Consider the following 23,841-nt stretch of genomic DNA (forward strand, 5'->3'; position numbering starts at 1 on the left):
AAAACTAAACCATTAACCACGTCAAGGATTCTTGCTCTGTTGAAACACAAGCTCGTCAGAGCTGACATTAAAATTAAACAGGGGCCAAGTTACCAAGGCAGTGAGCTGTAAGAGCCTTCACCCCTTACGCCACTAATGCCAAACTTTTCCTGCATGCTTCACTCCACGTATAAAAAGACCCGTGCCGCTGACGCCTTTCTCTACTTTCAGTACAGTTATTCAGGCACTACCACGTGTAAAGAAAATAGCTGTATTTCTTCAGGACTGCCTCTTCTGAAGTCCAGGTGTGCTTTAACACTGTCTCGCATGAAAGCTGTTTTACTTTCACTTAATAACCAGAATGGTCTGAGACAGCAGGGCCTTAGGTCTTCAGCTCCAAAATTATTTCAGCTACAACCTGCAGACCATGTCATCAATGAGATGTGTGTTGTCACCCTCCTTGTCAGCCTCAGGAAAAACTTCTGGTGCCTTTGCAGCACTTACATTTGCCTCCAACATCCTTCCTGTTGCTCCCTGCAGAGCCTTGCTGATCACTGTGTGGCTTGGAGCTGAGATGATTGTGCGGGAAGAGAGGGGAGAGGAACCACACTGAGAGGAACTTCACACACAGAACTCCAACATGGTTAACTCAGATTTGAATAGAATGCATTGGGGTTTTCTGAAATCTTAGGACAAGCAATGACAAGCTCCAAACTGAGACATTACTGGTGTATAACATGGATGCCATGTCAAATAGATGTCATATCAGGATGCAAAGATAAGCTCTTCCTCTTGTCCCTTCCCAGCTCACAGCTACGCACTCATGTTGGTCTAGCTCATACTGTGGGGGCTTGGCTCCTCCTCAATACACTGTGGGGATCCACCGTGGCCTCCTGATACCTTCAAAAGAGCTTAAGGTGTTGCCCAGGTCCTAATAGTGTGTTTATTTCTGGGCTATCCACAACACACTTAAACCTTTATAAATAAGACAAGGATCCATTGTAAAATGCCAGGTTGAAGCTTAAGCCTTTAACAATCACTGCTCTTGATTTCTTACCTGTATGTGGATTTTTTTTCGGTTTGGGGTGTTTTTTTGGTGTTTTGGTTTGGGTTTTTGTTGCTTTGTCTTTGTCTTGTTTTGTTTTGGAGGTTGTTTGTTTGTTTGTTTGAAGGGTCTTTAAATACAAGACACTGCTTTGCAGTACATGCAAGTGGTAAGTGCATGCTAAGAAACAAGAACCTGGAGACCTGGCTATAACAGCCCAGACCTAATCACCGCTGCATCAACAGAAAGCCTTTCCTTACACTGGTAGAGTGAGGGCATCTGAGTGGGTACCCTCCATAACAGCTTCTTTATACCATTCAATGCTACATGACTGAATAGGGATTGCCCAAACATTTCATGAGAACCTGGAAAGCACAAACAGGAGTGACTCTTAGTGGAAGTTAAATGCCTAATTTGCTTTCAGCTTCAACCTGAAGTCATGAATGACATTACTGGAAACTGCATTTACAGAAGAATAGTTAACAGTTACTTCCCTAAATCAGCACCTTGTGCTAATTACGCATCAGGAATGCTGTTGTATGGCCTAATCAAAGGATTCTATCTTCTCTTGATGTAGCTTTTGAAGCACAATATCTCTGAATAATCAGAAGTTGTTCGTTTTACTGAAGAATGTTAAAATCAATGTAATGTATTAATTAATCCTTGGTATTTTCTCCCTGCCTTCCTTAACAAACAGGAGACTGGCATTCACTGTATCAACAATGTACCATTTGTTGGTCCAGTGTCCTGTTCTTTTTTTTGTGGTCACAAGAGGCTTTTAAAAAAACCCACATGAAGGCCTTGCAAACAGGTATGAGATAGTCTGCCCATGGGGGTAATTTCTATGTAACTCTGTGTATTTAGTAGCTGGCTTATAGACTAATTATTATATTGGCTTATGGATCAGCAGATGGAAGACCCTGCCACAAATGTAATTGTTTACAATTTATCTTTTTGAGTGCCAGTTCTTACAAATATAAATCTTTTACTACAACACTTTCAAGAATGGTAGATCATCATAACAGTACTAAAATAGGTGAAAATAGCTTCCTTTTTGCATAGAAACACTACTTCACCAAATTTGGTTGTTTTATATGTTTGTTTCTGGCAGCATCAAAAGGAAAAAGGAATGGAAATTAAAAAAATTAGGCAATCAATTTGTACAGTGTGTCTTTAGTGGCATTTATTTAATATTTAAAATGTTATTAAAAGTTAATGTAGATTTTTTGGAAATAGAAAATAAAAATAGTCAGTATACATGTAAGTACATTCATAAACTGCAAACTATACTTCCAAATGATGCACTGAGAAAATATCCTTGTCTAATGCCAATTTTCAGTAAAAACAATGATCTGCTCTGAATGAATAACTGGTACTTTAGGGTCTAGGCATCGCAAATATAAATTCATCCTGGCATAAGAAACTCCTATTTGATCCATCTCTTGGAAACTTTATGTGGTGGTAACTAAATCCTACTCATCTATTTTTCCTGGTGATTATGGTCACTGCAGCACCACCCTTTTACTTTGTAAAAAGATGACACCGGACTGCACCAAATACCAAGGTGCAGAGATCACAGTCAGGCAGACAAAATCTGAACTACTGGGAAGTTAAACTTGCTATGCTAAAGATTTGCCCTGCTATCATATTGGAAATGGTAATTACTCATTTTAGCAGTCTTCCACAGCCTATCTGACTGACATTAGGGCCTGTGTAACAGGAGGTTTTAATACCTGGTTAGTCAAAGTTACCTTAAGCTGCTTTCAGTTACCTGAAAAGTGTAAGTCTTTTATGCTTTGACTATTTTGTTGAAAGATTGTTGCAACAGAGCTGAGAAGGGAATTGAGATTTCCCGAGCTTGTAGCCCATGGCTATCACCCCAAGGCCACATCTCCTTTTTTATCTTCAGGCTTTGAAGTACAAAGAGCCATGCACACAGACAGCGAGGTTTTGAATGTTGGCAGAGCTAAAATATTTAATGTAGGTGGAAACAACCCGAAGTCTTCTCTTGTGACAAGCTGGGTATGAAATCTTGAGATACTCCAAGAAATAAACTAAGGGATCATGTCAGACTGTCCTAGCCATCTGTCCTAGGCATTTATGTGCAGTGTGAATCACTGCATAATCTCAATGCTAGCAAAATATTTCTGATAGGGAACTACAGTCTGCATTTTGGAAATAGTGAAGTTAAACAGAGAGAAGATAAATGACTTGCCCAGACTTTGATAGAGTCTGTATTTTAATTGGATAAGAGAGACAAAATAATCTGTATAAATCTTCTCCTATTAGCTACACAACTGAGTAGAATTCCTCACCCTCCCCTACTAAAAACAAGCCATAAACTACTTGAGACTTACAGGCACAAACCAGGATTTTAATTTCATTCCCTTGGATAATCTGCAAGTGAAAATATCACAAAATAGATGGGTTTGGGATTGTTGATATGTACATGATTCTCCTGATGCCTACATTATAACACTTCCCAAGGTTCACTGAACATCTTGCTACTTTTCTTAGCCAGATCGTTAGTTTGAGGCATTTTACATAACCCTCCTTTTTCAGGAAATGGCAGTGAGTAAAGTTTTTGCCTCCTTATTATATCTACTTCATGTGACTTTTTCTGGAAAGCTATACTAATGAGGAAATTATATTATACTGTCCAAGTTGTTTCTCTTTGCTATATTCATCTGATATTTGGCATGTGACATCTTGCTGTCTGTCTGCCAGGATTCTCAAAAGCTTTCAAAGGGGCTAAAGGAATGCCTTTAAAATATATTTCCATCTGTTAAAGAGAAAGATCAAGCCTCATAGAATACTTTTCATCTGCAAAGTAAGCTAAAGGCTTTTATCAGTTAAAGCCTTTTATCAGTTAAAGATGAAAAAACATACTCAAAAAGCTTCTTGTTGTGGTTTTAAATCTAAGCTGTTTTCTTACCTAAATCTGGGTTCTACTCTGTAACGTAAGTTAACCCATCAATAAAAAGCACTCTTTCTTCTGGTTATTCCTTCCCAGGAGCAGGACTGCTCTTCTCCTTGTTGAACTTCATGAAGTTCCTGCCAGTTAATTTCCCTGTGGCCTTGTTAAACCCAGCCATAAAGAGGATATCCAAACAGCCCAAGGGACAGCACCAACACCATGCCACCAGACAGGATGGCTCTTTACTGTACATGATTGCTTTATTTATTTTCCTCCCTTCTCAACATCTGCTCCAAGTATTTGTCTCATGTAATGAATCAGTGGGATCAAGAATTGAGGAATCCATATTTATGCCTGAAGGAGGCCACAGGTCCTTTTCCTTCCATGGGTAGGGAATACAGAAGGTGTTCAATTTTTACCCTGTGTTCTGAGCTACCAAAATCACATTTATTGGAACACACATGCAAGTATATCAACACGGTTTCAAAACACCTCACTTGTACAGCCATATGACACAGCCTAGCTTCCCTCGAGCAGCTCTCTACCTAGACTTGTTTCCTAAAATCAGCCTGATGTCTTTTTTCCATTCTCAGGTACAAAGAGTGGCACTGGAATTGTAAGAAGGGGCCACTTACTCAGTATTGTTTGTATCAATGGTGTGAAAAAGTTCATGCAGTTCTTCTCCACTCAGAACTCCATCAGCAAAGTAAGCTTTGAATTCATCAAAGGACAGTTTTCCATCATCTGAAACAAGAAGAAATGAAAATTGCCTTAATTTCTTTCATAGTTTTGCTTGTTTACTTCATGCAGTAGAAGAGGAAAGTATTAAAACCCTCTAGGTCTTCAGCTTAAATGAAGAAACTTTACATATTTGATAAAGAACATGATGTTAAATGCATCGTCTGCTGTATCAGAGTTCTCAGTTTGATTGGTATTCAGTTATTCTTCCTCCTTCTTATGTTTTAAGAAAAGATTGTCTGGTTTTGTTAAATTTCATTTGGCAAACGCATTGATACAGTCCTGGTTTTGCCCTGATGCCATTCACTGTGGCTTCTCCCCATCCTGCCCCATGCTTCCTCTACTTACTCCCTGCCCTCTGCATGGAAAATCAGCAACCTCCTGAGATGGAGTGGGGCAGAGAAAATCCAGGAAAATGCAAAAGCAAACAATTACTGAAGGAACATGTTATGTCAGTGAAAATTCCTTCAGTTATCTAGAGCTACCTATTTCCTATTCCTCCTCTTTCTTTCCTCTCTCCCTGCCTTCCACAGGGGAGACTGATACTCAAGTACACAATTAAATAGCAGCAGGGATCTGACTCATTTCTCTAGCTACAAACACTAATCAATACACTAAACTGGCTTGCAACACTTGTTTTTCTTCATAAAATACATATTTCAAAAAAGTTCCATGATTGGTGTGCAATTAACAAAATTAATTAAAAAAAAATTGGTTTGACTTTCGTGGAATAGTAAGCCAGCTTTGTGTCCTCTTCACTGGAAATAATTTAAGCTAATTTTCTTGGTCAGCAGAGAAGAGAAAACATTTCTATTTACCAGCATAATTCATCTGAAGATTACAACAAAACATAGGAACGAGAAAACTGGTTTGCACATATATCAGAGATCAGTCAAAATACTCAGACTAACTGTCAGATGGAAGTTGAATTGGCCATTTAATATTCAGGGAAGTCCAACTATGAAAAAGTTTATTTTATAAATAACTGCTGTTCTCATTTGTTTGGAACAAACCAAATCATCATCCCATTGCTCCTGATCATTATTAATACCATGATGTAGTTAGGAAGTGTCTGCAGGACTAATGGGACACAGAGGTACCATCTGATAACATTTAGAAGAATAGCAATGTGGTTTACATTAATTCAAGAGGGAAAATTCCTTATTACAATATCTACTACATTATTTAATGCAGTCTGTTTCATCTGTTTTGAAGTTAGCTTTAACTATAACAAGTTATAAGCTTTAACTTATAACAAGTCCTTGACAACATGAGACAAAATCCTTGGTGAGGTATGTGAAGCAGATTAATTCATCTGGTATTTTTATGATGTTACCACTTCAGATTGAGGCTCTACTCTCCTTTGTCAGATTAAACACAACCATCACTGTTTTCTATATAATTTCATTGAAAAAAGGGATCATACTTGTATCTCACCTCAATTATGCATGTATGGTAGTTCCCAGAGGTGTTTCCATACTTCAGATTTTCCATGCTTTTTAATATGTTTTTAATTAGTTTATTAATGAGGCCAGAAATGTACAAAAGGTGCTACAACTTGGACAGACAGCCTGCCCAACTCACAACGTGGCCATGGCTGCAGTGGCAGACTTTAGGCTACTGTCTGTTTTGGAAAGCAGGACTCTGGGAGCATTAAACTTTGTTAACTCTGGACTCGAATCATATCATAGTGAATATTTAAACAACATATGACAGTCAGCACAACTAATTTTTTCCTGAGTATATGATTCAAGGCTAAAGAGAAGGAATCAGTCAAAGGAAGGTAAGTAAGAATTCTGCATGCTGAAATGAGCTACAGCCTGGATGAGGCTTTGAATGACATTGTATAGAAGGCAATGTGAGAAATCAGCCAGTGCTTGTCAGCAGGTTGTTAAATAATAAAGACGTTTGTAAATGGAAAGCTGACCTCACAGAAGTCCATGAGCTTTCATCAGGGATCACTCAGTTATAGCTGACATTTGCTTCTGTCCTGAAGAACAGCTTCCCTCTTTTGTTTTTTACAGGCATGACTTCAGAAGAAGTGCATGGGTCAGGATGAGACAAATCCGTACCTTTTAATTAAAATAGTTAAGGCAATTTGTTCCTCATTGCCTAGCATAGTGAGTTTTAAATGAGATAATCAGCAAACAACAGCCAAAGAAAGATTCACCTTTTGCTGTTATTTTGAAGAAGTCTGAAAGATTAAACTGTAGTTAAGTAATAATTTATCTAAATTGACTGAACTTTTGCATGAAGCATAAAGAATGTTTTTATAACCTAACGCTCCATAGCTCTGAGTTGGGTAGCACTAAATTTAGGTTCACACGTTTCTTTCTCTTCCTTCAGTAACATATTGAATCCCTCACAGAGCACTAAACAACTGTATAGGATAAGACTAAGCACCAGACTCATCTACAACATATTGTAGCCTACTTTTATAATGGTGAAGAATCTATTATAAAGGCAGTATCTAAATCCTGTAAATACATGTTGTACTACAGCAGCAGATTTAAAGAGTAGAGTTGAGGAGTTTCCTCCATATTTTAGTTGCTCTTATTTAATAATTTTTTGACTTTAATATATGGCTTCAGATATGTGATCTTCAAGAGGTTTCAAAATTGAACAAATTAAATGTCTTCCTCAACAAAAACAGTTTGAAATGTTTAATATGAAAAGACAGATTGTAGCTGGAGATCATCACTGTGATCAAAATAAAATGTCAAGATCTACAAGAGATAAAAACCAAGATGGCAGAAAACTGCCATGATTATCTGACTGAGAATCTAAATACATTTGCCATTTGGCACTGGTTACGGGGAAGGAATATCAAATATTGAGTTTGTTGACAAGAGCTTCTTTTCACAGCTATGCTTCTTTTGGCTCATACAGATACAGTCAATTGCTTAATCAAACTGCGTCTGCACCTTTATCCTTTGCTGGGAAGGGTGATTTGTATGCAAGTTATACATGCACTCAAGAAACTAATGATTTTTGACAACCTTCCTGAGATAAATGTATTATGAGTTTACCCACAGAAAAGCCTGGATAGGACACAAAACCTGAAACATGTCTGTTTATTTCTGTCCTTCAGGATCATTGGCTTTACCTCAATCCAGAAAATCACTGATCTGACAACACCCAGACTGGGTACTTTAGCTATTTTCTTTAAATTTTATCATCCAAGAGCAGAGACTGCCTTTTGCTTCATTGCTCTTTATTCTCAATAACATTCAGAAAGTTATTGACATTGACTGACACATCACTGAGCTTGTTGCTGGCAAAACACAAAGAGATTTGAGCACCTATTGCTACTTACAGACTTCATACAGTTACATTAACTATAAACACCTCTGATTACTCAGGATATTTTTCTGATACTTTATGAGTGTAACTGTTTTCATAGTGCAGCTGGGGACTCAGCCACCAGGGGCCCAGGTGGCCCTGTGCTTCCTCAGTGCTCAGATGAAGCTCAGACCCAAAGCCTAAAAAGCTCCTTGTGCTGTTAAACTCAAGACACATTTGCCTAGACTGTTTGTTGGGGTTTTTTTCTTTTTTTTTTTTTTTTTTCTTTTTTTCCCCAAGTGTGAACAATATCAAGAATAGCTTTTATTTTAAAGACTGTTTTACATGTCCTCATCACCATCTCCCTGGGCATCCCTCACTGCCCTCAGAGCACCAGATAAATACTGTCTGGTTTAAGTGTTTCAGAGCAGTTGAGCAGAAACTTCTATTATAGATGCTTCAATCCTTTCCACTGGCAAAATGACAGGGGAAGGATGACTCATGAAAGGCAAACTTCTCTGAAGCTGCACATCCCTCAGAGTAATAAACCTTCTGCAGCATTTGCCTTGCAATGTTGTCTCAAAGAAACTGTTTTGCAAGACTTGCTTTCTTTTGTCTATCTTCTCTGATATCTTTGAAAAGCAGTGTTTCTTCAAACACAAGCATAGTCATCCATCCTCCTTGAAGCCAAAATACTCCCCTCTGGCAGACAAAAATATAAATAATAAAATGAATCTCCCCATGCAGCACTTGCAAATTTAGAAATATAGTTACGCAGTGGTTTAGAGGAGCCTTCCTTCAGGTTACAATTGCATTCTTATATTTACTTCAGTAAAATTCACCTCTCTATTAAATAGATATTTTTTTTTTTTAAATAGGCCCAAGTGATACCCCCCAGCCAGCCCACTGCATAAACATTAGTAATCTCCAGGACACACATTGGATAACTTAAGACTTACCAGATATCTGATGGAGGAAAGCCATGCATATTCTCTTGGAGTTGAAAGTGAGTCAAAAGGTACCAAGCAAACAATGAATACATGTATGTGGAGACTATGGGTACAAAGATGATGGCAAATGATGAGACCACAGCCAGCAAAGGAAGTTACGGTGATAGAAGGTAAAGAAGAAGGATGTCTAACAGAGATGCCAGGAAATGCTAGAGGGCAACAAAACCACTTCCACTGCCCCCTATTTTGGGCTTCCTGTTAGGACTGTGAGCCTTTCCTAGCAGTTAAACATGCCTGTGAGCTCCATGGAGGATCACCAAACCAGTCTTCATATCAGGAGCAACATCAGGTGCAGCTTGTAGGGCTGAATGGCAACCCTAGGGCTTATGGCAGTTGGAAGAGCCACATGGAAGAGTTTATGGCAATCAGAGGGAAAAGCCACTCTGGGCTAAAACCCATCCTGGGGTTCACCCAGGGATTTGGAAAGTAGAACCCACAGCAATGCCCTGGCCCAACCAGATGGTTCCCAGCCTGTCTCCAGGCTGGCAACATGCACACTACCAGGGCAATCAGGTTGTTTAGTGTCTGGAGCTCTATGAACACATACCTCTGCCCTTGTAGGCCAACAATTAGCAAAAGAAGAAGAGATAACAAAAAGTGAAACCAATAAATAGAAAAATCCCCTGTGACAGAAAGTATTTATTAGCCAGGAAGGTACAACAGGGAATAGGAAATGGGTCCCCCTCCCAGCTCACCTGGTCCTGGGGACCTGCTGTGGGACTTGTCTTTTTGGAAGGAACTGACAATCAACACCTGCTGTAAAAGATTTGGATCAGAGCACTTGAGTGCTCTAAGGTATTACCATATGCACAGAGAGATCAAGGTAGCGTGGGGAGACACAGACATAGATGAACCACAGGCAAAAATATGAAAACCACCTGATTTATTGGCATATGGCACATAGGCTGGAATCAGGCCAAGAAAGAGCTGCCAAACTAACAAGATTCAGTGTGCCAAAGTGAGCATGATAATAATATCCACTGGGTCCCAGTCAAAAGGGGTTGCATCAGAAGAAATGCAGACATAGGCTGAAGATTTAGAGAGTCTGGGCAAACGCACTTAGCTTTCTTTGGCTCTGATCTGTATTGTATGTTGATAGAATCAGAAATAAGGTTGAGCCATTATTCCAGCTGTTATGCTGGAAAAGCTTAGCACATGCAACAAAGTGATTCGGAGGGGACTAGGCCAACAAGGAGAGAATTTAGGTTGTCTCTGTAGCAATATTTTTTTTTGAATTTGGAGCACAGAGTCCAGCCCTGCAGCACTTGAAGGACTCAGGGAGATGGGATGGGGAATCCCACCCCCAGAAGAACCTGGGCTCTGAAACAGGAGCCAGAGTGATGTCTGCAGTGGATCCAGATGATCAGGAAACAAACAGCAGTGTGATGAGAGTTCCTAGAGGATGTGCTGCAAGGGCTTTGCCTTACTAAACCATTTTACCAGTATTGATTGAGTAATTTGGGAGCTTAAATCTGGGATGCTGCGGTTCAGAGAATTTCTATCCTCTGGCTCCTGTTCAGACTATGAGTTCTGTAAAGTCATCCAGTAAATGTATGGCTCAAACATGCCACTTTGGACCACTCAAACCTGGCCTTTCTGGGAATCTTGGTGCATAGAGCTTCCTCAAGGCCTCCAGGCTGACTCTGACAGTTCACTTTAGGGTAGATTCAAGACATCCCCTTCCCTGCTTTCCCTGCCTCTCAGAGGCATATTGCCTCAGTCCTCTGGGATGACACAAACTATCACTCTGGTAAACAAGCTAGAGCCACTGAGAAGTCACGGTCTGAGGACTGCTGTAGTGAGGCAGCCGTCATCCTGCCAGAGCTCACCTAGAGACACATGAGCAAGATGCAGCTGGTAGAAGACTCACCTAGAAAGTCAGTATTTATCCTGCAATGGCACTGTCAATAAATAGTGAATATGAAAACACCTATTCTGATCTCTGCAGAACTGACTCTAGGGTTGCATGATTTCCTCTTGATGATCATATAGGTGCAGTTCAGTGGCTTTTTGGTTATTCTGTGGAAATCTTGTTCGGTCACTCAAATCAATCCCTTTGGTCACTGACACCAGTGAAAGAACAGGATGCTACTGCTGCACTGATTTTAAAGAATCCTGTATTTATGACCCACAGTTTTTTGATGGGCTACCATTTGCATGACTATAGAGCTGGGCTGAAATCCCCAGATCATTGCAATCAGCAAAGATTATGATACAGGTGTATTATTGTGATATTTTCTACAGTTTGAGAATTCTACACTTAAAAGTCTTATGTCCCTGCTGTGTGTCATGGATATCAGGGGTTCTGAATGAAGACACATGACAGAAAGCGAAGATTAATCTCATCTGACTGTATTTTTTATTTTACAGATTCTAGTTTAAAGACATTATAAAAAACATATTTTTTTGGGGGGAAGCTTTCACTGAGTGCTTGTTTGAAGTATCAGAGAAAAGAAATGAAAGTAGACATAAATGTACGGGTTCTGACATTAATAAGATTTTGTTCCTAGTCTTCTGGTTGTTTTATATTCAGTCTTGGCAATCTATGGAACTCTAATCTTCTTTTGTTTAGTCAGTTTTTAAAATTTTCCCTCATTTGTTTGCAGTTATTCTTGACTGCCTGCAGCATACTTTTTACAGTGTTCTTTATGCTTAAGACTTTTTAGGTTTTTTGAAAGTGTCTGCTTCTATAACAGATATTACCTACGATGTTTTCAAATATCTTTCTCTTAGGAGCTTTGAGGATGTTTGAGATATAGGTTATACTGAGTGCTTTTTCATAATAGCTGACTTATATATGCAAATCAATGACAGCATCTATATACAAACCATCATTTCTAAACCTGTCATATTGGGTTGCCCTCCTTACAGCTGTTGCTTGGAGCCTGAGCTCCTGCTTGAGCTTGGGGGCAGGTGCTGTTAAGTTTGGAACAATGAAATAATGAAATACCAATTCCAAATTTGTGCAGGAGAGGGACAGCTGAGAGGGTCTCCTCCTGGAGGACATGGCTGGGGGTCACTTTCTCTTCCCTCCAGGTTTGACTGGATGGATGTTTCCACACTGAAAAGTGCTGAGGGGAGTCTTGAACACCAGAGCATGCCATGTTTCCAGAGCAGAAGAGGGGATTCATGCCTTAAAGGGTGGCTGTTTTTCTGCTGCATACACTCAGCAGCCCACAGCTAGGCAAGCTAGTCACTGGGCTTGGGGTAATTTGTTTCCACCTTTATAAGAGGTCTGCAACAGCCAGGCTTCCCAAGAAAAAAGCTGGGGATGATAAAGTAGAAAGACTGCTAACAGGTAAAAGTAACTGTCTTCCCCATGAGGATGGGAAATGACCCCTACCATAACCCAGGGAAAGCCAGGGCACTTTTCTCCAGTTGTTTTGTTATCTGGTGCTCCTTGTCTTCAGTCTGCGGTGAAGCAGCAGTGTTGAGGCACCTTCCCTCAGCTAAAGGATGACTGTTACTCTTGCAAGATCAAGAGTTGCATTATCAGTAGAGTATTACCTTTTTTTTTTACCCTCCATTTTGACAGACTGTTTGTGATCGGGTTTCTGTAACACAGTCTATATTTGAAATTACATTCCTGTGCTAGGAGGAGAGAATTATAGCACAGGCTTTTCTAACTGGGGACATGTCAAAGCTGCATGGTCAGGAAAGGTCCCTGCATGACCTTTACCCACAACTGATGTCGTTTCACTTGACTGCAAGTCACTGCAAGGCTAATGGGCAACTCAGAGTCCATCTCAGCATATCAAAAGGTGAGAAAAACACCTCATGCAGACAAGCACATACAGGTGCTGCATTCACAGATGTGTGGCGCTACTACTCCTGCCTCTGAGATGAGAGACTTAGAAAGTTGTTTGATTAGGTAACACTGCATTTGGCAGTTCCAGTTGCCCATATTTCTTCGCTCCTTCCCTTGCAGGCTAGGGACAAGATCTTACTTTCTGAGGGGAATTTAATGAATTTGATTTTGTTTTAAACAGCGAAAAAAATGAAATAAATGAAGATTTCTCCTTTTCCCTGAAATTAGTTCTGTGTGACATGCACACACTTTCCTTCGAGTACATGGAGTTTTATAAAGTAAACCTGACCAAAATTTCATTTTAATATGCAGATCTTAAACTTCTCCTTTCCAAAAAGGTCAATGTGCAAAATATCACCTTTATGAAATCGCTTTTTTTTCCCCCTCAGGGTTTTCTGTTGCTTTTGTCAATATTATGAACTATATATTTCTTAAAAATCCTTCCCTATATTTGTCCTCCATCTAAAAAAGTCATATGACCTTTCAGTTATAGGAAGGAGTGTGGATCTGCTCCACATAGAGCAGAGCTGCTCAGCCACAAAATAAGAACTATAGATAAAGTTTATGAAGCTGATCCTCTCGTGGAAGCTGTCCAGAAACAGAATAGTAACAAAATTATGTACATACTGGGTCTGGCAAAGAAAGAAGCCACCACATTAGTATGACTTCACATAGAGCAATGAGTGTTTGCTAAAGGACTTTCTCAATTAAACACAGATGTCATAAATCATTGTAGTACTTTTGAGTAACAACAATTCAGCTGAATTTCTTGGCTCTTTTAATCTCTTATTTTATATTGTCTTTGCAGGAATAGCTGTCTTTCCTTGCTGTGGAAAGCTTACCTGAAGTCCCACAGTCCCTGAATTCATAGTGAGAAGGCTACCTCCTACAATACTCCTAATTATCAGCTTGATCTGCTTTTTTGGATGTATTTTTTCCTTGCTGTCAAGAAAGATTATAGTAAAATTTTTGATGATAATTTTTCTGGGGGTATTTTAATCTCACAGAGAGAATGAATACAGCAGACAAAGTTCTATTAAAAGTGTATGGGAGAATTTAGCAGGGCCATGTCACGGATAATAAGGGAGTATTTGTTACTGAAAGCCAATACTTGGTTTCCCATAGCACAGAAAGGTGACATTGAAAGTGTAAGTAGCTCAGTCATTAACAAAACCTGTGCTGTCAACAGTGTAAACATGTTCAATAATTGTTCACATATCCAATAACCTTCCTGAAAATGTACTTAACTTCACAGCTTTAAAAAAAATCTCCTCCCTGTTAATGTGCTAGATTAGCAAAGTGGAAGTCCCATGGGCAGTTGATGGTTTAGCAGACACAATTAAGCCCTAAGACCTGAAACCATTTCAAGTTCATGGACTTAAATTAAAAGAACTAAAGTGACTGAACTTAGCCACTTTTCTGCCAGTAATACATTGTAAAGGATCCATATAGAGGTAGGAATGACAGCAACCAAAGTCTCTGGGGCTGATAAGGTTTTGTATTGTGGAAACAGTTTGTCACGGATCATGTGAGCTGTTTCCCTTACTTTCATAGCCAAGTATTAGTAATGAGGTAAGTAATGAGCTTATCTTGGGGGGGAAACCTGAATGAGGACTGGAAGTGTTCCTGACCACTGAAGTGCTGTGGATTCACCAGGGCTGGGACAGCATGAGCTCCAAGTCCAGGGCAGGGACACAAAGCTGTAGGGACTCTTTTTGACTGCAAGGGGATGATGACCTCTGGTCTGGACTGAGCACTCTGACTCACATCAGTCTTTAGGGCAGACACATACGCATCTATTTCCAATTCCACGAGGAGGTCTGCGGAGGATGCCAGCAGAGCTTGGCTGTGGTTGGTAGGTAGCTAACCTACAAAGGCAATGCTGAAGCAGAAGTTCTTCTGCTCCCCATTTCAGCCCTCACCTTGGCATTCAGCTTGCACCATCATTGCCCATGCAAGCCGCTGGCAAGGTGAGTGAGGGAGATGACAAAGAAAGCATTACTGAAACACTGTTTTGTCATGGTCTCATGGGAAGTGCCACTTGCTGCACATGAGCTGGGGCAGGAATAGCAACCAGAGATGGGCTGTGAGGGTGGGACTTCCCTCTCAGCAACAATAAAGGGTTATTCAATAGGCTCAGTTATACCATCAAACTGTACAGTAGCCTCATTACTGGTCAATAGTTCTCCCTTGTAAGTTATTGTCTCTGATTTTCTCGGTGGTATCTATTTGCCTTCTCTTTATTGAATGCACACAATCCATTTTCTCAGGATTGACTGGGAATCACTTGTCAAGGTTTAACCAGTTTTAGCTGTGAGTTTAACACTGTTCATTGCTGCTCTCATTAATAAAAAACTCAAGACTTCTATGCTATAAATATGTGAGATGGATTCAAGGCTTTATTTTGCCTACTGACACGTCAAAAAATATATTACTGCAAAATGTAGGAAACAAATGTGATTTCTGGATATAGCCTATGGTGTTTTTAAAAAGTACTAAGATGAAGATACTAACAAATATTTCAAACCAGCTTTTGTCAGTGTCACTAAGAAAACACCCACATGCACCCAAAGTACAACAAACACACACACCAAAATGTGAAAGCACAAGATCAGCTACTGAAGAACCTGAACTGAGGATCAGTGTACAACATAATACATGGCATTGAACCTGTAGAACACATAAAATGAAATGAGGGATGGCTGGCTTTCCTGTTAGGATGACTTAAAATGGTGAATCAGTGATGGATTCTTTTTTCTAAAGGGAGGGGGAAGACAAGTGACCAATCTTACCATTCTTGTCTGCTCTTCTTAATATCTAAACAAAGAGAGAAAGAATAAAGTCACTTTTCTTTTTCTTTTTCCTTTTCCTTTTTTTTTTTTTTTGTACTCCTCAATAACAAACAATGCTGTATTAGTGTGGATTTCACAGTTTAAGCTCTACATGACATTTTCACAAGGCTGCATACAATTGTAAAGTTCTTAGCGTGTCTCCATCCATTGCTTTATTTAAGTCCTCCTGTGTTGTGTGCACTACATACCAAGGCCATAAGAAGAACCACTTTTATTTCTAGTTTGTTTATGGATTATAAGGATGATGTTTAGGCACACAATCTGATACTGTATGGCTACAATGATACTGGATTCAGGGTTGAGAGAAGTGGTTTAAAGAAGCAGAGGAAGTATGATAGCTGGGAGGATGCACTGAGCATCTGAGATGGTGAGAAAGACCCATGGTTTGTGGGGGTGGAGGAAGCAAAGGGAGGAAGTCAGGAGAGGAGCCTGGTGGAGTGAAGGGATCAGACTGGGTGTTGTAGACAGCAGCATCAGATATATGGGAGCAAATTTGAGGACTCCTCTGATAGAAAGTAGAACCCCAGTACAGAAGAGGGGGGAGAGGGAAAGCATAGAGGTTTATAAACTATGAAGGCAAGGACATCACGAGAGTGCTTGCTGTAGATTCTTCCCTGCAGCATGTCTGCCACAAAATTGTATGTGACCCCAGCTTGCCCTCTCAGTGGTCTGCCTTTTCTTCTCACTGTAAATGACACCTGAGGATGAAACTATTTAAATACTTGGGTGAAATTCTGTAACTCCTCATGTAGAGTCTGAGAAGATGATCCTTGGAAGCTGTTCCACAAAGAGAGGTGGCAGAGCCTTCCAGGCTCAGCCCTGCCATCAGCAGGGACACAACATCAACCCATCTGGGACTATATGCAGGGCCCTGTCTTACTGATGGTGACATGCTGGCATTTCAACTGTTCCTGCTGGAGTCCCACCACAGGCACCACCACATCAGTACACAGTTCAGAGAAGGAATCAGGGATGGGGAGTGGGAGTGACAGAGGGAGTTTCCTCCAGTTTCTGTGCTCCCTGCTCTTCAGATGAGGTGGTTTTGCTGGGGTGTGGTGACACTTCAGATATGAGCAGCTTCCATCTGTTTTCACTCTGCTACATTTCGAACATAATCCCCATCACTGCTTCAGCCTGAACCACAAAAGTGAGTCGTTTGGACAATGCTGTAACAAGTGTAGGCAAGGGAAGAAAGCAAATCTTCCAGATACAGTTTCTATTGCTGCTATGAATATCAGTAAAGTGTTTCATAATGGGCAAATATATTTTTGAGAGCTGACAGCAATGAAAAAGTTCTTTGGTTTGATAAACTGCTAGTAGTATGTAAACATCTTCTCAAGCACAGGCTGTAACTCTCTCCTCCTGGAGGTGAAACCAAATAAGAAACTCAAGGATCCAAGTGCCAAGCTCTGTTGAAGCATCTTTGTGATTGTGTTCTGTAGGCTGAGGTTGGTGGGGAATGAACAGAGTTGTGACCCACATCCAGGACTTCACGGTTGGTCTCTAAACTGAACTTTGCTTTGGACCAAGTTTACAGCAAATAAAGCATGAAATTTACTTAGTAAGATGATATTTGACCTCTCAATATATCCAAATAAATAATACACTCAATTTTCAGTATGAGGCTTAGGCTCTTGAAGGGTTTTAAATTTTTAATCTTATAAGGAAATTTTATCTCAATGAGAAATAAAGGCTAAATGCATAGCAAAGGAAGGATCACTTAAAGCATCATTAGAACAAAATAAAACCTCTTTCTATAGTTCTTAACAGGTAAAACACAGTCCTAGCTTTCTGGCAGGTTAGGCTGGATTTTTGCTGATGCCTGGACAGAGCTGCTGGCTATGGGCATGGGCACAAGCATGTCTAATGGGAAGGAGCTCACCATGCTTCAGCAAGGGGATAAATACCCACAGCATGGACCTGAGCAACATGAAGAGATGACCAGTGACGTGTGCCACAGGTAGCAAGGGCCCTTGCAGAGACACAAGGGCTTTACACCCACACCAGGCAATCTAACCCAAGACTTCTCCATGACCAAGAACACTGGCTCATGGATGTACAGGACTGGGGCAGATGTAGCCATGGAGTTTAAGTAAAATGGAAGTGCTCTGTAAACATGGGTCAAGGGTGGCAAAACCTTCTGTACAAGTAATTTTTAAATTTATTTTAAATTAATTATTTTTATGTATTTATTAATTTTATAATTGCTATTTAACATTTGTATTAATTTTCATTAACTTAAAAAAACACCCCAAAACCTTAAGAAAATGCTAAAATCCTTAGGACATTTTAGAGGGACTTTGACAAAAGACCAGGGAGGAGGTTGCACTAGAAATCCTGTCTTGCTCTCATTAGGTCTCTCTCTCTAGAGAGAGACTATTTACAAGAGCATGTAGTGACAGGACAAGGGGGAATGGCTTCAAGCTGAAAAACAGTAGGTTTAAGTTAGGTATTAGTAAAAAATTATTTACTGTGAGGATGCTAAGGCAGTGGAACAGATTGCCCAGAGAGGTGATGGCTGCCCCATCCCTGGAAGTGTTCAAGGCCAGGCTGGATGGGATTCTGAGCAATCACGTCTAGTGGAAGGTGTCCCTGCCCACGGCAGGGGGGTTGGAAATGAGTAATCTTTAAGGTCCTTTCCAACCCAAGCTATTCTGTGATTCTATGCCCCAGCGGGACCAGGATCTCAGTGCCTGTCCTTTCTGTGCAGTCTTACAGCCAGTCTCTTGCTGCCTGGTCTAATTTAAAGGTGTTTGTACAGGTGGGACTACTTCACTGAGGGGTAATGACATAGCTACGCATCCCCAGATATCTAAAATATCTATGACATGAGAGTAGCCTTACAGGAGGAAAGACCAGGGTCCAGTCCCTGCTTTGAAGCAGGCAAGAGACTTGGTTTGAATTTAAAATTTTCCTCCAGATGTAAGAGCAGAATCACAACAGCAGCTCCTCTTCCTCCTCTTCACAGTTCTGTGAAAGGCATCTGATTTCCTATAAATATGAACCTGACACTGGTTTAAGAAACTGCTGAAAATTAAACAACTTTATTTTTTTTTTTACTTTAGTAAAATCATAAGTTTTCAGTTTATCAGATATTCTGGCCATGTGCAGTTTCCTAATCCAGCGTGCTGAGTTAAACTGGGGAGTTAGCTCCATTTAATGTTTTTTAATTCTTTCCTGGCAACTAAGATTTCTGTCTTTGTGATGTATGCCTGTAATTCTCCTGTTCCTCTTACAAGTGGTATCTCTAAGACAAAAAAAGCTGCATTTTCATTATACACTTGAATTGAAATAATAGAAGTCAACAAAGAGTCTAATTTAAATGATTTGTCATGGAGGTTAGGGATGTCAGGAGATGAGCAGATGAGGGCTGCTTGAAATAATTTGGGGGAAAGGTGGGGGAAGTTAATGTCAGCACATTAGAGAAAACATCTACATAAAGGGCCCTTTAATACAGAGTGTGTAATTTACAGCTGATATTGTGGAGTAACCCCAATACAGGAGCTGGTCGGAGGTAGACCAGAGTTGGCAGTAGAGTTGGTCTGGAGATTTTTAGGTCTCATGAAAGTCAGGTAATACCTTGGAGATCTTTGGATGAGAGTTTGCCATTTATCAGGACCTGCCTTGCCCCAAAGAAAGGTTCTGTGCTGGGGAAGTTTAGATAAAAAACATAACAGCTGCACCTTGTGAGACCCTGAGCTCTTGATAATGGTCTAGTACAGTATCCCTGAGGGTGGTGAGATGCATAGCAGGGCACCTCGCTGAAATTGCCCTCAAAGGGCTCAGGTTCTCTGCATTGACCCTGGGCACCTCAAATCCATCAGGGTCTAACAGATGGGAGGGAGTCTGCATAGTTTGGGGAAAATAACTTTTTCAGGGTGAGAAACTCTTTAGAGAGAAGCCCCCTTCAAATTAAAATAATAAAATTCCAAGCAACATAATTTGAAAGGTTACTGCTTTGATGTAGAACCTCTTGTAAACACCCACAACCACTATAACCTGCTCTTCTCGCACATGCAACCATCAGAAGTGAAAGGGGAAAGGAAAAGGAGAAAAGGAAAGGGAAAGGGAAGCAGAAGGACCTGCAGTCTGTAGGTCCACTGTTTCTCACCTCTTTCTACGGAGAGAGAAAATAACAGCTCCAGGGTGAGGGAAAGAATTGCAAGGGGAGGTAGGGAAAAGGAGTGGAGCAGGAAAAAAAAAAACACAAAAAACCACAAAAAAACAAAGACAAGGAAAAAAGTCAAACCATAACAAACCAGATGCCCCCTTCCCAAACGCTGTGCGGAAGCAGAGGTTCATGCCAGGAGCGCCGCGTACTCACATCGCGGAAGATGCGCAGCCCCGCTCCCCGCTCCGCCGCCATCCGCCCGCCGCAGCCGCCGGCACCGCCTCCAGCGCCCGCGGGGCCGCGATGCGGGGCGGGCGGTCCGGCCCCGGGGATGAGCCACACGCCCGCCCCGCCTGCCCGTGGGAAACCGCCCCAGCAGGGGCAGGAGAAGAGGCGGCAGTCAGTGCTGCTCACCCTTGCGGGAAGGGTTTGTCCCGTCCCGCCGCGCACACACCCTGTTGCATCTTTAAAGAGTGCTCGTGGGGAGACTTGCTTTCTCTCCATGAAAGAAACTTGGCTCTTGCCTTCTGTCTTTGTCAGGCCACATCATCAGTTTTCACCATCATTTTGGCTGCCTTCCCCATAAGTACAGTCACTTTTGGGGAGGTCTTTCTCGAGCCACAAGACCCCAGACCGAGCCTTGGTGGCGCGGAGGGGTGGCGGGGCGTCACCGTGCTTTCGCACTGTGCTTGCCGTGCGAAGACCGCGATTAGCTGCGCTCTGTAAAAGCGATGGGGCTTGATAATAAGGTTCTTGAATGTAATACACCTCTCAAAGCGGCCTGGCCAAAAATCGGGGGCTGCGGGGACACTGGAGCGCTGGTGTTCGTGGAGAGGAGCAGGCGGGGCGCTGTGAGATGGGGCAGGAGCGGGCTCTGCGGGGTGAGGGCATGCGAGGAGGAGGGCGCTGGAGTAGGGGGAAGGAGAGCGGTCCTGAGGGTCATTCCCCACGTATATTTTCAGACCCGTGCCAGGAGGTTATTTCGTGGACTTTGACTTTGTTCTGTCACCATACACCACCAGCAGATGGCATCGCAATTATAGATCAACAATAAAATAATGTATATGAAATACTATGTTTTCTGTATTGCCATATATGATATGATGTATTGCCATATATGATATTATGCTTCACAACGAATGTTAGAGTGAAGTTCTACTTTAAAACACCTTCATATTAAAAAGCCGTGGCGTGACTTGCTGAGAGTGGGTGTTTCTGCTCCTTCCACCTCCGTTTCCACATTTCAGAGGAAAAACTGAAAGGGAAGAGAGAACTGTCCAAATGGAAAGACAAGGCACTTTACAAGGTGAGCAATTTTTATATCACTTCCTAAAGATGGCTTGAAAAAGAGGTGGAAAGATAATCTCGATCTATCTTTGCTTTTTAATAATAATGAAAGGCTTTTATTTAATGTGACTTTTATAATGGAAGTATGGGAATGTATTTCTTTCCAGAGAGAGAAAAGAAGAAAAAAGTCCAAAGGTTGTGTCAAGAGCCAGGAGGTTGAGTGGAGATAAGAAAAATCTTCTTTAGCTTGTTTTTGTTAACTCTTGTAACAACCATAGTATTAATTTACGTATTTAACTTTTTTTGACTAATTATTATGTTGGAATAAAAAGGGTTTTGATGAAGAACCAGTACCTTTCCCCACTGATTTACCTTAACATTCAGTGAGAATATTTTGTTTATCTAGAGAAATCTACCTTAAAAATTATAAGAAAAAAATGTATACAATCCTGATATTTTTAGGGCAAAAATTAAAACATAAGAAGCAAAAATAACTCATAAGACTTTTATTATATTAGGAAGTATTATTTCCATTATTAAAAAGCTTATTTGCAAATCATCTTCGCATGACTTAGAAATATGAAAGCACTGTTTAAGTAATCAATCTTAGAGACTTTAATTTCCAGGTTTGTTTTCCAATGAACAAACAAATCTTTGAGTAGAGCATAGGTGTAACTTATTGATGATACTTTTTATACCATTTCAAAATTACCTGAAGTAATAACTCAATTTTAACAACAGAAGCATGATGAGTGCTCTGAATTTTACTAGCATTTCTGTTCATTCAGTGATTTCCCCTCTGTCCAATCAAGAAGCTGTGAGGTGGAGGAGAGAGGAATGTGTCCACTGATGTGGGACTACATACTGCCTCAATGGGAGGATGATGGCTTTGTGAAATGCCCAGGTGAGGTTAGCAGAGGTCAGCACTGCATGCTCACTTCTGCGGCCACAGACTTGTGCTGCTCATCATCTATTACAAGAAATAAAAGTTGTTTCATGTGTGTCTGAGGATAAAACCTAAAAGGGCCTGCTCTCTTTCTTTCTGTGTGTCAAATCATTAAACTTTTATTTCGAAACCAGCTTACTGGACCAGCATCTTCACTCATGTGAAATGAAGTGATCAGCCAGTATTTAGTGATTTTGCCCTTTTATCTGGGAAAAACAAACAAATGAAAGCTGGCAGCAAGAGGGACCTTCCATTTACTGTGCAGTGGGCTGTGCAACAAGAAACATCGATGCTGAGATAGATAGACAGCAAAGTTTCCTTTTTTCCATGAAAGTACAAGCTGTCCAAGTGTCTAATCAAGTCACTAAATCACTCCATGATGGTTAGCTGTGTATGTGACCTCTAAATGACAGGAAAAACACAAGGTAATGTTTGTGTCAAAATATAATCTTTCCAGCAGAACAGTACTATTTGCCCTTGGCTAAGGGAATGCGTCTGCTTTATGGTCCTTTACTGCAGGAGCTGACTGATACCTATCTAAAGAGCTGAGTTAGCATAATACAATGCCTCCCTTCAGCTCTCAAAACATGTTGTTTTGTCATGGTTTGATCACCTGGTCTAGTACTCTGTAGGCCAACCCCAAACCAGCTTATGGTCTGAGTACTCAAATGCTGTCCCTGTAGTAGCTCCCTCATAAATTTCTTGGTCATAAAGACAGAGAAATTTCAGAGTTAGTATCTATGTGGCCACAACTTGTAATGTGAGCAGTAAAAGAGGAATCTAGAAGCTACCTTTCTTTTTCATCATTTTGTGTCTCACACATGGACAAATCTGAACCAAGTGAGATTCAGCATCTTTACAGCTCCGTGTTTCTATGACCAGGACTATGAGAAAGAAAAAGTGAGTCCTCCTCCATATGGTATGTGTGCCATTGGTAGCAAGGGTAGATGTACTAAACCCCAAAAGGAGTGTTGTCATGCCTGGAAAACCAGTAGGTCAGTCACCTATAACAGGGAGTGTGTTCATTGGATGACAATCACTTCAAAGTCCCCATCTCTGGGAGCTCATTTTACCCTCATCCTGGTCCTTCTGGGAGCAAGACCTGAGTTTGCCCTCATGTCCTTCCTGCCCTCCTACTTTCTCTCTGGTCCCATAACCACTCTGTGGTGGAAATAAAACCCAGACACAGGCTGGACTGCCAAGGGCAGTTCAACTGCAAGTCAGTGTAGACAACTGGGATGTACATCAGCAGGTGAACATGAATGCAGTCTGCATATATTGGAGCTCTTTCCCAAATCACTAGGAAAATAAATGCAAGTGAAACCATAATTTCACTTGGGGAATTCAGGAGGATGCTGGTTTCTGTGTTATTTAGAGAGTTCCTGCATGAGGAAACCACACACCTTGCAACAGAACATTATTTTGTTCTTTTTGTTTATTTGCATTCTCTTTCTATAAATGTTTGGGGAAAATCCCTGAAGACCTACTCATTCTATCCAGTTTTTGTGTAGAGTCCCTAGATTAGTTTTTCTTGATAATTTGGTTCTTTGACAGGCTCTTCCCAACCAGTGGGAAATTCCAAGCTTGGGATCTCCTGGCATCCAAGGCAAGCTTTAAGCCCACAGCTATGAACTTCAGTCTCTCTTTACCAGTCCCCTTTCTGTCTGTAGGTGACATATAATACTACTCCAGTGATAGAAAAGTTCATTATACAGATAAACATAGTAAAGATGGAACAGTTCTGGGTCAGTAATGCACAACAGTGCACGAGAAGGGCCTAAGTAAATTATTTGCATATCACTGTACACAGAATATCAGTTGTTTCTTATAAGAGGTAATCCACATTTTTTAACACACTCCTTTACA

The 23,841-nt window shown here is 40.8% G+C and overlaps 1 protein-coding gene across 1 annotated transcript in view; it reads right to left on the bottom strand.

Moving 5' to 3' along the window:
• The window catches only part of NECAB1 (N-terminal EF-hand calcium binding protein 1), a 57,161-nt gene extending 37,116 nt beyond the window's left edge, over positions 1–20,045 (bottom strand). The window contains exons 1-3 of the mRNA XM_050314531.1: positions 19,956–20,045; positions 15,572–15,596; positions 4,577–4,685 (exon numbers count right to left, since the gene is read on the bottom strand). Coding sequence (XP_050170488.1) covers positions 4,577–4,685; positions 15,572–15,596; positions 19,956–19,997 — 176 coding nt within the window. The 5' untranslated portion in view covers positions 19,998–20,045. The remainder of the gene's footprint in view (positions 1–4,576; positions 4,686–15,571; positions 15,597–19,955) is intronic.
• Between the last annotated feature and the right edge of the window lie 3,796 nt (positions 20,046–23,841).

This window comes from Myiozetetes cayanensis, unplaced genomic scaffold (genome assembly GCF_022539395.1).
Source record: "Myiozetetes cayanensis isolate MyiCay16 unplaced genomic scaffold, myiCay2020 scf1, whole genome shotgun sequence".
Classification (NCBI taxonomy): domain Eukaryota; kingdom Metazoa; phylum Chordata; class Aves; order Passeriformes; family Tyrannidae; genus Myiozetetes; species Myiozetetes cayanensis.